Source organism: Ipomoea triloba, chromosome 5, assembly GCF_003576645.1.
Source record: "Ipomoea triloba cultivar NCNSP0323 chromosome 5, ASM357664v1".
Classification (NCBI taxonomy): domain Eukaryota; kingdom Viridiplantae; phylum Streptophyta; class Magnoliopsida; order Solanales; family Convolvulaceae; genus Ipomoea; species Ipomoea triloba.
The window spans coordinates 30,245,979-30,257,366 of record NC_044920.1 but is presented as its reverse complement, the minus strand read 5'-3'; the positions used below and the strand labels follow the sequence as shown (position 1 = coordinate 30,257,366).

At 36.2% G+C, this 11,388-nt stretch overlaps 3 protein-coding genes across 4 annotated transcripts; all 3 read right to left on the bottom strand.

Moving 5' to 3' along the window:
- Positions 1-1,431: 1,431 nt before the first annotated feature.
- Positions 1,432-3,696, bottom strand: LOC116019335 (organelle RRM domain-containing protein 2, mitochondrial). Its single transcript, XM_031259498.1, has 4 exons — positions 3,484-3,696; positions 2,712-2,780; positions 2,519-2,625; positions 1,432-1,779 (listed from the first exon to the last, which is right to left on the bottom strand). Exons 1-4 carry the CDS (start codon positions 3,635-3,637, stop codon positions 1,657-1,659), a joined length of 453 nt encoding a protein of 150 aa, XP_031115358.1. The 5' UTR covers positions 3,638-3,696; the 3' UTR covers positions 1,432-1,656.
- A 1,035-nt stretch (positions 3,697-4,731) lies between these two features.
- Positions 4,732-7,234, bottom strand: LOC116018799. The gene is made up of 4 exons (XM_031258801.1): positions 6,685-7,234; positions 5,649-5,829; positions 5,329-5,422; positions 4,732-5,250 (listed from the first exon to the last, which is right to left on the bottom strand). Exons 1-4 carry the CDS (start codon positions 7,035-7,037, stop codon positions 4,856-4,858), a joined length of 1,023 nt encoding a protein of 340 aa, XP_031114661.1. The 5' UTR covers positions 7,038-7,234; the 3' UTR covers positions 4,732-4,855.
- An 870-nt stretch (positions 7,235-8,104) lies between these two features.
- Positions 8,105-9,879, bottom strand: LOC116019254. 2 transcript variants are annotated; one of them, XM_031259403.1, is made up of 2 exons: positions 9,374-9,879; positions 8,105-8,434 (listed from the first exon to the last, which is right to left on the bottom strand). In XM_031259403.1, the coding sequence occupies exons 1-2, from the start codon at positions 9,813-9,815 to the stop codon at positions 8,388-8,390; spliced, it is 489 nt and encodes a 162-aa protein (XP_031115263.1). In that variant the 5' UTR covers positions 9,816-9,879; the 3' UTR covers positions 8,105-8,387. The 2 variants fall into 2 exon arrangements, with proteins under 2 accessions (XP_031115263.1, XP_031115262.1); XM_031259402.1 differs by having other exon boundaries at positions 8,105-8,443; positions 9,374-9,869.
- Between the last annotated feature and the right edge of the window lie 1,509 nt (positions 9,880-11,388).

Sequence of the window (11,388 nt, the reverse complement as noted above, 5' to 3'; positions counted from 1 at the left end):
AATTTGGAGCTTGGGTTCTCCTCGTTTGTTCGTTTGTTGATTCTGATTAAGGTGGTGTAATTGATGGGTCGTTCCAATACACCACATGTTGTCTGCTTTTATCTAAATATTATTTCTTGAAAATCAACTTGTTAGAAAATAGTCTCGCGGTTCTCTACAGAAGTAGAGTACCGTGTGTTAGCCCATGCCACAACTTATGGTGTGTAAGTTGATGGGTGAATTGAGTGTTCCTTGTAAAGTTTCCCTCACTTTGTTTTGTGATAATTTGGGAGCTACACTTATGTGGGTGTGTAAGTTGATGGGTGAATTGAGTGTTCCTTGTAAAGTTTCCCTCACTTTGTTTTGTGATAATTTGGGAGCTACATAAGTCTATCGCAATCAGCGTGAGTTGTCCTCAGTTCCACCATCTTCGGGGCGTGTTAGGCCTTCCCCAATAGTTAAAACTTTGGTGTGGATTTTGAGAAGTTTTTATAAGTGTGATTAGGAAAGAGAAAATGAGGTGGAGGAAAAAAATTAATAAAAAAACAAAAACGAAATATGAAGCTGAAAAGAAAAGCAAAATATGAGGTGCAGCTTCCTTTTCAGGCAAGGGGCCCACCAAATGCTGCAAAACACCCTCACTTGCAGGGAGTACCAATCCACCCTCTCTCTCTTCCATCTCTCATCCACCGTGTCAAAAACTTTATTAAAACCTGTGCAAAACTAACTATTAGGAATAGCCTTAAGATAGAATTGCTAGTCCACTTTAAATGTGCTATTGATTTTTTTGATAATGCTGGTCCACTTTAGTTTTGTACTTTCTATTGTAAGTTTGTTTTCCTGCGGTACAGCTCTATTTAAAGGCGGTTACTTTTCATTTAATAAATATTCATTCAAGCCTTCACATATATGACACACCATAAAAAGTACTACCTCCGTCCCAAAATGGTTGTCTGATTCGTTTAACGATGCTTGACTGAAATAATTTTTAATCCAATTTTTCATAATATTAAGTTTAGCATTAATATATAAAATTTATATATTTAGAAACTACATTAAAAGTACTATTAAACACAAAAAATTAAATTTAAAAATAATAAAAAATTACCAAAGAAAATAAGTAAAAAAGAAAGAGTTGATTTGACCAATAAATAGTAAATAGGACAGGTAAAATGGGACAGATGGAGTAATAAATAAGAATAGAAAATGAAAATTCATATAAAATTACTCTTTTTCTGTCTTTATTCGCCTACATGCAAAATACATACAAAATAAGCAAGAAATGAAATAGCATACGCATTAACCAAATGAACATTACAACATCATTACTCCTATAATTTTGTTTTAATTCTCTAAAACTAAACAATGAAACATTAAAGTAATAGTTTAGAGATGTATGGGAATTTGTCATAAGGTCCCCCCTAGTAAACATAGGAGAAAACAGGGAAAACATACCAAATAAGAAGGAACAATGGATTAAATGGAACTGTCTTGTACATAAATCTTATAAATTTAAGAGTTCAATGAAAACAATAACATTCGATTTTGGTCTTTGAGAGTAGGGAACAAAAAGTATAAGAGTAGAGTATTAGTTGATGAATGGGAAGTTTCCATAACCAAAAAAGATGACATTAATCTATGGAAACCTTCTTTCATACTTGAGGTGTGTCTATGGATCTATTGGCTGCCAAATGGAGGTCTGTTGAAATTGCCATTTGAAGGTCCATAGTTGTTGTTCAGTGGGGGAGGCTGTTCTCTCGGTCTTGCATACTCCGCAAAAATTACCCATCCATCAAGAAACTACAAAGCAGGAACAGCACGAACCAATTAAGCTCGGAGTTGTTAAGATACAAATCAAGTATCAAAAACAGGTGACAAAAGTAGCTTAATGACCAGAAATATAATGTAGTTGAGCAAGCTGCCGGCCATTTAAGGCACGTCAATAATTTATGTTCAGTGCATCAAGTCAAGATAATCCACACAAGTAATGCAAATTTAACGTGGAGTTTTTCATTAGGAATTGAAAAAGGGAGAAATATAGAAGATGAACGCAATCCATATCTATAGAACAACTTTAACTTTGCATTATTCATTGCCAAGCCAGAAGCATTAACGTATATCTGTTGAGGTCAAACATTCTATAACCATACCCCCTTCCCTTCTTCCCCATAAACATAATATATTTACTAATTACCTGGCCCAAGTTCCCTTTGAAAACCATAATATATACATGTATATATATTATTTGCCTATTTGGAGTAGACAGTAGTAGGAAAAATTCACCAATGAAAAGGAATTGTTGCCTTCTTGGATGTTATCCTTTTTGCTTTACTTTTTCAAACATTATATAGACAGAGTAGGGATTTCAGGCCTTGACCTCTCTTTTTGAAGCACAAGGTCAACACCGCTTAAGCTACAAAAAGAGTGGTGGATATGACAGTTATCTTCTGTGCATATCCAGGGTCTGCAGCATCAGTAGACCCCCAAACTATTTAAGGCACTAAATAGCAGAATGCATGGTATATCCATCTCAACTCACCTGGCCATCCATGCCTTTGATACCAGCTTCTGCCCCTTCCAATGATGAATATCTAACAAAACCAAAACCCTTTGAAAAACCAGACACTCGATCAGTCACTACTTTTGCTGCAACCAAAAACAATAAACAAGCATTAATAGTGTCTCATTGGGATGCAGTTCTTAGAGGTTCAAAGTCTGGATTTGGAACAGACCATGGACAACTTCACCGTACTGCTCAAAGGCCTTTTTAAGCCCATCTGATGTTGTTCGCTTGCTTAGACCTGAAAGTAAGACAAGATAAAAAGTTAACTAAGCCCTCTTGTGAGATCGAAATGGGAACCAGCAGCAATCCAGAGAAGATTTATGGCTTCACAACCTATGTGAGACAAAATAGAGCTGCAATTTTCATTAACTTTTTAGCAGTACAAGAAGCTCATAATTTTAGCAGGAGAAAACTTACAAACTGCATAACATTTTAGCAGTACCCTAGCATTTGCAAAATTTCTAATTCTGTTCTAGCTTCAAACCATGGAAAAAGGAAATATCAATATCAAAATGCAAATCCTTTGCAAAGTAGAGCATACATATCTACACGACTACCTAATAACTCCATCTTATATCTAAAGAGATGAATTCACTCTCTAACAGTTACAAATCTCCTTAAGGTAATTGCTTAACACTATAAGCTCTCAGAGTCTTAGTAAATTGGCCTAGTAAGAACAAAATCCGAGCAAATCAAAATTGATGTGCAGAAATACAATACTTAATCCATTTTTCTAAAATATGCCTAAATATACGCGAATAAATATGGACTTCCGACGATTCTATCTACGTTAAGCATATATGCGCATAAATTATTAAATTTCGTCTTATATATTCTTAACTCAATCAAATTCAAATTCAAATCGATACATACAGGATAAATAGTACGATTAATATTAATAAAATAGATGAGAAGAATACGAGGGAAATAGTGAGGCGTACCAGAAACGAAAAGATTGGTGGATGGCTCAGCTGGAGGCGGCTTCTGAACTTGAGCCTGCGGTGGATTGAAGGGGAAACTTGAAGAGAACGTCGAGAATAAAGCTCTGAGGGCTCGCGGAGCTGCCGCTGTTGTCGCCGCCGCTCTCAACGCCATTTTGGGGTTTAAGCTCCTCTGACCACCAGGGTTCAGGCGAGAATTCTAGAGGCGGCGACCTATTTATACTCCGTAGCTAATACTAGGGGTTAAATTAGATTTTTGAACTTGGTTGGGCCAATTATTGTACTCCGTATTTATGGAATTTGTATGAGTGGGAAATTTTACAAATAAATAAATTAAGAAAAAGTGTCAAATCCATCATATTATATTGATCAATTTTATCCATCTCCGATGACCGAAATTGTCCCGTAGTCAGAAATTGTCCCGTCGCCATCAATGATCAGTAACGGTTCAGTTGTCGCCATCTATTAGAGAACGATCAGTCGTCGCCATCTATTAGAGAACATCAGTAACGGTTCAGTCGTCGGCATCTATTAGAGGACGATCCGTCATCGAGAACCATGAGAATGCGAAAAGAGACTAGCCTAGAGAAGAGCTCATGGCTATCGCCTGGATCCGGTTTGAGAACCTCAAATCCTTCAAAATATTGAATACGGGCCGTATCCACGGGCTCAATTTGCCTGTTCGTCGGCCTACGACGCGAAAAATGCTTTCATTTCACATTTACGATCATTGCTCTGCCCACTTTTTATCACTCTTTTATGGTGAGTGGGACTTAAGTCTTGTTTTACGCCATAGACTTCTTTGGGCGTTTGAAATGAAGTGGCGTGTTCCGCCACAACGGATGAGATTAAGTTGAAAAATGAAAAAGAGACTTCGTAACGGTTCAGTCGTCGCCATCTATTAGAGAACGATCATTCGTCGAGAATCATGAGAATGCGAAAAGAGACTAGCCTAGAGAATGCGGAAAGAGACTAGCTGGGCACTGGTCGCCTTGTCTCTCTGGTAGACAAGGATCAGTAACGGTTCATTCGTTGCCGGGTCAAAAATGGATAATTGCCAATATTAATATGACATTCATAATTGTCATAATTATCTTGTGTCTAAATTTGAATCTTTTTAAAGATGATGCTTGGCATGATACTTAAATTTGAATCTCTTTCTATATGTATAGAAAGACAAGGATTATATTTTAGACATTAGACATAAACCAAATGGCACTAACATGAACATCAAATCACAAGAAGGCATACTGAAATATAAATGACTCTTATAGTATTATATATTTGACTCCAATTATGATTTTTGTAGCAGTTAAGATAGTATCAATGTAAAGAACATAGTTTCGGCAAATTCTTTTGTATGATGCAGACATTAAACTTGTTTCAACACGAACACCATGATCACCATGATTGCCAATCCTAGGAATGAAGTTCCAAGCGTTTTCTCCACCGCGCCTATTTTGGCACTTCCATCTTCGTTTACATAAACCTCGTCCCCTCCAAATATACTCTGGAAGTAATCAGCCAAGCTGCTCATCATATCAGTCACCGCTGCTTTCGTTTTATTGTAGAAACCTGCAACCTTGCTTCGAGATTCAGACTTATCATTGCTGCTTTTTGGTGATGGTAGGTATTTCGTGAAGAAATCTGCAAATCTGGTTCGAAATGCAGGCTTATCTGTGCTTCTTGGCGGTGGTAGATACGATGAACCATTGTCGGAAGCACAATCCTCCACGTCCAGGTCGTTGCTCCCGGTAGAGGAAGCGCCTGGGGTTACGAGAAGACAATGAAATACCAGACAGACTGAAAATCCATTAAGAATTAAGGGAAGTGATCGGGGCTTACTAGATTTGTGTGCTTCGATGAATTGCATTAGTTCAGGATTTTCCAACACCGCAGCAAAGACCTTTGGATCAGAAGCAATCGAAGCAACGACACTCTGGAGAGAAAAACGAGGGCCTTTGAGAAACATGCTTTTCTACCGACATTCAAGTATTCAACATCTCAATCCAACAAATAGAATATAAGCAGCAGTTATTATATTCACACACATATCGACAATGACATACATATCGAACCATTTTCATTCGTAAAATATATGATAAAGTTCCAACCAAAGCACGAAACATTAAATGCATCATATACACGAGAGAGAAGTTAACAACCTGAGCAGCAGCACTTTCACTGAGAAGCCTGAATGCCTGAAGGGCATTTCTTGGTGTCGGGGGAGTACTGACTGTTACGCTGCTATTATCACAAGATTTAGTCTCCAAAATATGGAAACTTGAAGACAGGTCCCCTCCGGTGGCTTGGGAACTTCCAAAATGGTTGGGCAACAAAAACAAGCTGAGAATTTAAACCATACAAACCAATTAATCAGGCCAACATAGTTCAAAACATGCAAAACCAATGCAACATGAAGCACAATATGAAATTAAAAACGGTATACTTTTCAAGGGCTGTAAAATGTGTAAGCATATATATAACCCTAGGCACTTAGGCAGTAACAAAATCTTCATGATAGTCCCTCCAACTACCACACTGAATTCCCTAATATTGTATTAAACTCTATCAGTTGCTAAAAAAACGCTAGTATATTGTGTGTCATACTGTAATATCAATATCAATTGGGTAGATTTCAGTTTCCCTCATTGTCTATTATGAGTTTATGACTACCACCCCAGCATTAGTCTTTCTAACCAGTGCATTCTCATACATTTGCTGGAGATTGTCCAAACCATAATTTCTATGAATTTGTCTTCAACATGGGATAACAAACTACATAATAGTACAATCCTTCTTTTTTTTGGTGACAGGGGAAACCAGCAATCACTGCCCAATGATGGGTGAACCACGCCTTATGATCTCAGTAGCGAAGAATCACAGATAAACCAGTCTAAATTGCCCACGGGTGAACCCCGCCTTGTCATCCTAGTAGCAAAGGATCATAGGTAAACCAGCCTAAATTGTCTGTGGTGAAACCCGCCGTGTGATCCTATTAGGAAAGAATCATAGCTAAACCCGTCTAAATTGCTCATAATTAACCGCTCAAGAAGGCCAATAAGCTATTTCTGCTAGGAGCGGAACTTGTAATCTTGTAGTTACTTGAATAAAGGGTCGAGATAGGGTTAATAATGCATTAAAAAATTTTATAATTATTTGAGGCAAAATGATAAATAGGAAAATGTAAAAGAATGTTACTTATCAATGGCTTCTTTGAGGTCAGAAGTGGCATCTTTAGCTTCCTGGAGAGTAGGCGCGCTGCCGAAGACGAGCCGAGCCGGCGGCGATTCCTCCTCGTCGGAAAATCCCCAGTCATCAAACTCCAAAATCGGCTTCGGCACCGAAATCCCCTCCGCCGCCGCAGGAATGTCCGTAGCAGAGCGCACTCCCCTGACATCGTCACAGGCAGAAGAAATCGCCGAAGCCGCAACAGGACGAACGGCGGCGGATACCGGATGATCCAGCGCGAAGCCTCGGAAGCCGCCGTTGGCAGCCGTGATTCCGACGACCTTTGCCGCCGCCGCCGCCCTCATCACTCCTCCGCCGCCCATACCGATTATCTTGTTTTCTTGTGCTCTAAGAAATCGGAACTCAGAGACCAAAAGGCCAAATTGTTTGAGGGAAACCGAAGAATCTCTGTAACGCAATTACGCAACTCCGTATGCGAATCGCATAAGCCAAATAGATATGATGCAGAGGCGCGAGAAGTGAGAAAGAGAAGGATTCCCAAATTACGTTTTTGGAGCTTGGACACGTGTCGTGCTAGGACTTTACCATAACCCTCACGAGTCACGACTTTTAGCGTATATATCGACGATTATTTACATTTTTTTTAACATTAAATCATTAATTTCAATTAATTTGTGATACGTGTAAATTTAGTCTTTTAATTATTTAAATTTGTCATTTTAATAATAATAATAATAACAATTAAACAACTAACTAAAGTTGATGTTAATATGTCATTTAATAAAGTGGTTAATTACTTAATTCTATAAGTGACCAAATTAATGTACATTATTATAATAATTCACTGGTAGAAAGTATCAATTTTATTGGTCAAATTTTTTAAATATTTTATTTTGAAAATTTAAATCTTTCTTTGAGAGAAAGAGTGCATAGAAAAATGTTATTCCATGACTATGTTTTTAAAAAATAATAAGATTATTCTCTGAGTTATTGTTTTTATTACTCTCTTATCTTTTTTTTGAGAAATGTAATAACCATTACGCGTAACATCCAAGATACCAACTACTTGGTTGAAGATAATGGTTATCTAATCAAAAATTACTTAGCTATGCACTCATGGTGTGTTTGGGAACCAGAAAAATAATTTATGAAAATCAATTTTCGAGTTTGGATGTGTTTGGAAAATCAAGTCAACGAATGACTTTAATCAAAATTTAGCGAAAATCATTTTCATATCACCAAAAATCAGTGTTTTGGACCGCAAAAAATATTTTTCACCAATTTCAACGTGCTCTAATTTCGGCAGAAACCAGCATTGATTTTCAGAAATCATTTTTTCAATTTCCAAACACACCCAAAATATACATAATGTCTAACTTACAAGTTACAAGATGGTTGATTGACAATAAAGATTGCTAGACAACAATAATTACTAGTAAAGCCAAACATATAATGCTTTTAATAAAACTGGGAAATGTTGTTGTTCCCCGATATCTTTACATTTCTAACTATTACAACGTTACCTAATACTAAAATATTATCCATGCATTGCATTGCTCGGAAATACACAGATTAAACCGTGAATTCAAGTAATAGAATATTAGAATCACGGTTATACTCATATATACTAGGATAAGACTATGATAAGAACACCACACCAAATGAGGTTGCAATCCTTAATCTACTATACGTAACACATATTTCGCCTATCTTTATGCATCTTCCAATCTCCCTTCTTCCCCAGCTTCCTCTAATATACCTGTAACCTCTACAATACAAAAGAATCCAATGTCATAAAATATGAGTGATACTTCGTGTTTTAAATGATATAAATTTCGTTTATATTTCGTTTAATGTAACATGGTACAACGTAAAATACAAAATCATTTAATTCAACAAAAAATCACCCGTCTAGAATTATATAAAATACGTTTCTAATTGAAAATTCTTAGTCCTTCCACCAAATCAGAAGAGTCACGGGTATGGGAGAATATAATCATATATAACTCTTCTTATTTCCCGGAAAGACTATAGAATTTTCAATTAGAATGCAACAGAGTTGAGACTCACTAGTCGTTCAAATCGTTCATAGTTTGATTCGAGTTCAGTAAAATTTAGACTCGAGCCAGCTTATTAAATAATTTAAAACTTTTTGTTCATGATTCCTAAAGTCACTTGCCAGTCATAGAAACTCATTTTAACTCAGATACTATTGTTCATAATTATTTTCTAAATCTATCGAAGCATAAGAGTTAATATCACCCCAATTAAGACTCGATGACCTCCCTTTGGAAGACTCATTTCACGACCCTAAACTACACACTTAAAGTTTAAACCACTTAAAGAGTGAAATTTAAACTCGAGCACTAATGTGAAGAGGTAAGTGTTCGATAAAAACGTTGTAATTAAAAGTAACTAAACCGCTTTATTCTAATCTCAATGTTGTGACAAATGGAGTTTGATCGGAGTATCAAACACATTTTTCCTTAAAATAATACAGTCAGAAGCACACAGTTTTAGAAATCTCCGCTAAATCCGTATAAAATATTCTTTTTATAATTAAATTAATTTTGTTTAGGTTTATGCCCTTTTTAAAAGAAACTATTCAAATGGGAGACAATTTTTTAATTAAAAAAAAAAGTGAAAAAGAGAAAGGGGAATAACCGTAAGGCTAAAAAAGTCAACAAAAAAATCATACCGTCGTTTTTGCAATCCGGCGGATCTTCGAAGAGCGAGAGCGAGAGCTGCTTGTGAGCCAAGCCGATATCAATGAAGATGAGGCCGGAGCTCGGATCGTCGACGATTACGCCTTTGACCGGCAGCCAGACGAAGAGCTCCTCCTGCGAGAAGCCTTGCACGCCAGTGAGGCCGCCGTGCGAGAGATTCGCTCTCACCACGCTCTCGTAAAACGCCATCGTATCGAACTTCGTGAGGCAAGGACCGTCGAGGAACACCTCCAGAAGGCCGTCCTCCGAGAGCGTGTAGTTCTTCACTTCCTTCGGGAAAAGGCCGGCCGGCAAGCCCTGCGACTTCAGGAGATCGTGGATGGAGATTGCGGAGGAGCGGTGAGGGCAAAATAGGAATATCGCGGCGGCGAGGGCGAAGAAGAGGAGCCGGCCGTGGAGGATGAAGGGCGCCATTGGAATTTAGTAACGGAAGTTTTGAGGCGCTTCTGTGCCTGTGGGGAAAAATATAGTAATATTGAAAAACATTCAAAATGGCGTCGTTTTGTGCTGAGGTATGACTGTAGGAGCATGAGATTCACGCTTCAACGACTCTAAATATAAACAAATAAATATTGTAATAAAAGGAAATTACACTTTTAAATAAAATAGTATTATAATTTTTAAATTATTTTTTAAAAATGTCCTTTACAAATTGTTTCTTTCATAAATACATAAATATTTATGGTCAATGACCATGACATCTGGTGACACAAAGTGACTCACTTAAATGGGGTTATGGATTCGAGCTCCCAGTAATATTTGACTCTTTGAAATACTACCATCTAACAATGTCGGTAGTAATTCAAAACAAATATCTTTCTTTATGTGGTTATTTATTTTGTTTAATTTATTGGTTATTATACCGGAAGTCCAATACACATTATTGGATAGGGATTACGAATTTTTGGTATAACTTTTTTTGTTCATTTGCTTTGGGTTGTCCCAATCATATTGTTTGTCGTATTTTTACAATCCAAGCATGTAACTGCAAACCATAACAAGGTTGCAATTGAAGTTTAATGTTAGTAGGTACATTGCATTGGTTGAGATTTTTTTAATTATTTATTTTCTAGTTTGTTTAATATTTAGTGTGTGTATTTATTGATTAATATGAGTAGCCCATGAGGCCGTATGTTTGCAAATAAAAAATTTTAGTGCCTAACTCGTCTCATTTTAGGCATGGTTCTGTGTTAGTTCGTGAACTTCGACGTACTTTAACACCCCTACTTCTGGTTCTGTGTAATGGGAGCAAATCACACGAGATAAGTAAATTACACTATAAAGATTTTGTGCGATGAGATCAACCTTTAATGTGTTGGCAATAATTGAACTCGACATTCATTTACAATAATTATATTATGCTCACTTGCATTTTATTTTCCAGACGGCATCCCAACTTGTAGCCCTAGTGAGTTTTAAGTATAATGGTGCTCTTAATTCCTCTATTGATAATTTTATTAAATTTTATCATTATTTTTCAAAAAATCATAATTGAATATAGATATTTTTAAAAAATCATATATTACTATTATTATTGTTGTTCAAACTTGCAATTCAATTTGACAATTTCATGATTTAGTGACAAAAATGTAGAGACATAAATCACTTAACATTTATTATATTGATGAAAACTAAGAAGTCACAGCAATAAATGTTAGTGATATGTGTTGTTGACTAGTAAGTCGTGAATTATGATCAGTGTTGGGAAGTTGGGACCCATAAAGGCTACAAATAGACAAATACATTGCGAATGTTATCTAAACAAAATAATTTATACTAGTATATTGTTGTTTATTTTACTACTATTTTGTTTTGTAACATAAAATACTAGTGTTACATATATTCTTATTTATACTTTATTTTTATCTTTATTTACGAAACATGTTTGGATTTATTTAGAAAAAATAGTGTACCATATTTATATTTCATAAATAATATCATGCCAGTTAGGGTTTGATTCTTGTTATAAACATTAGCGCAATCTCAA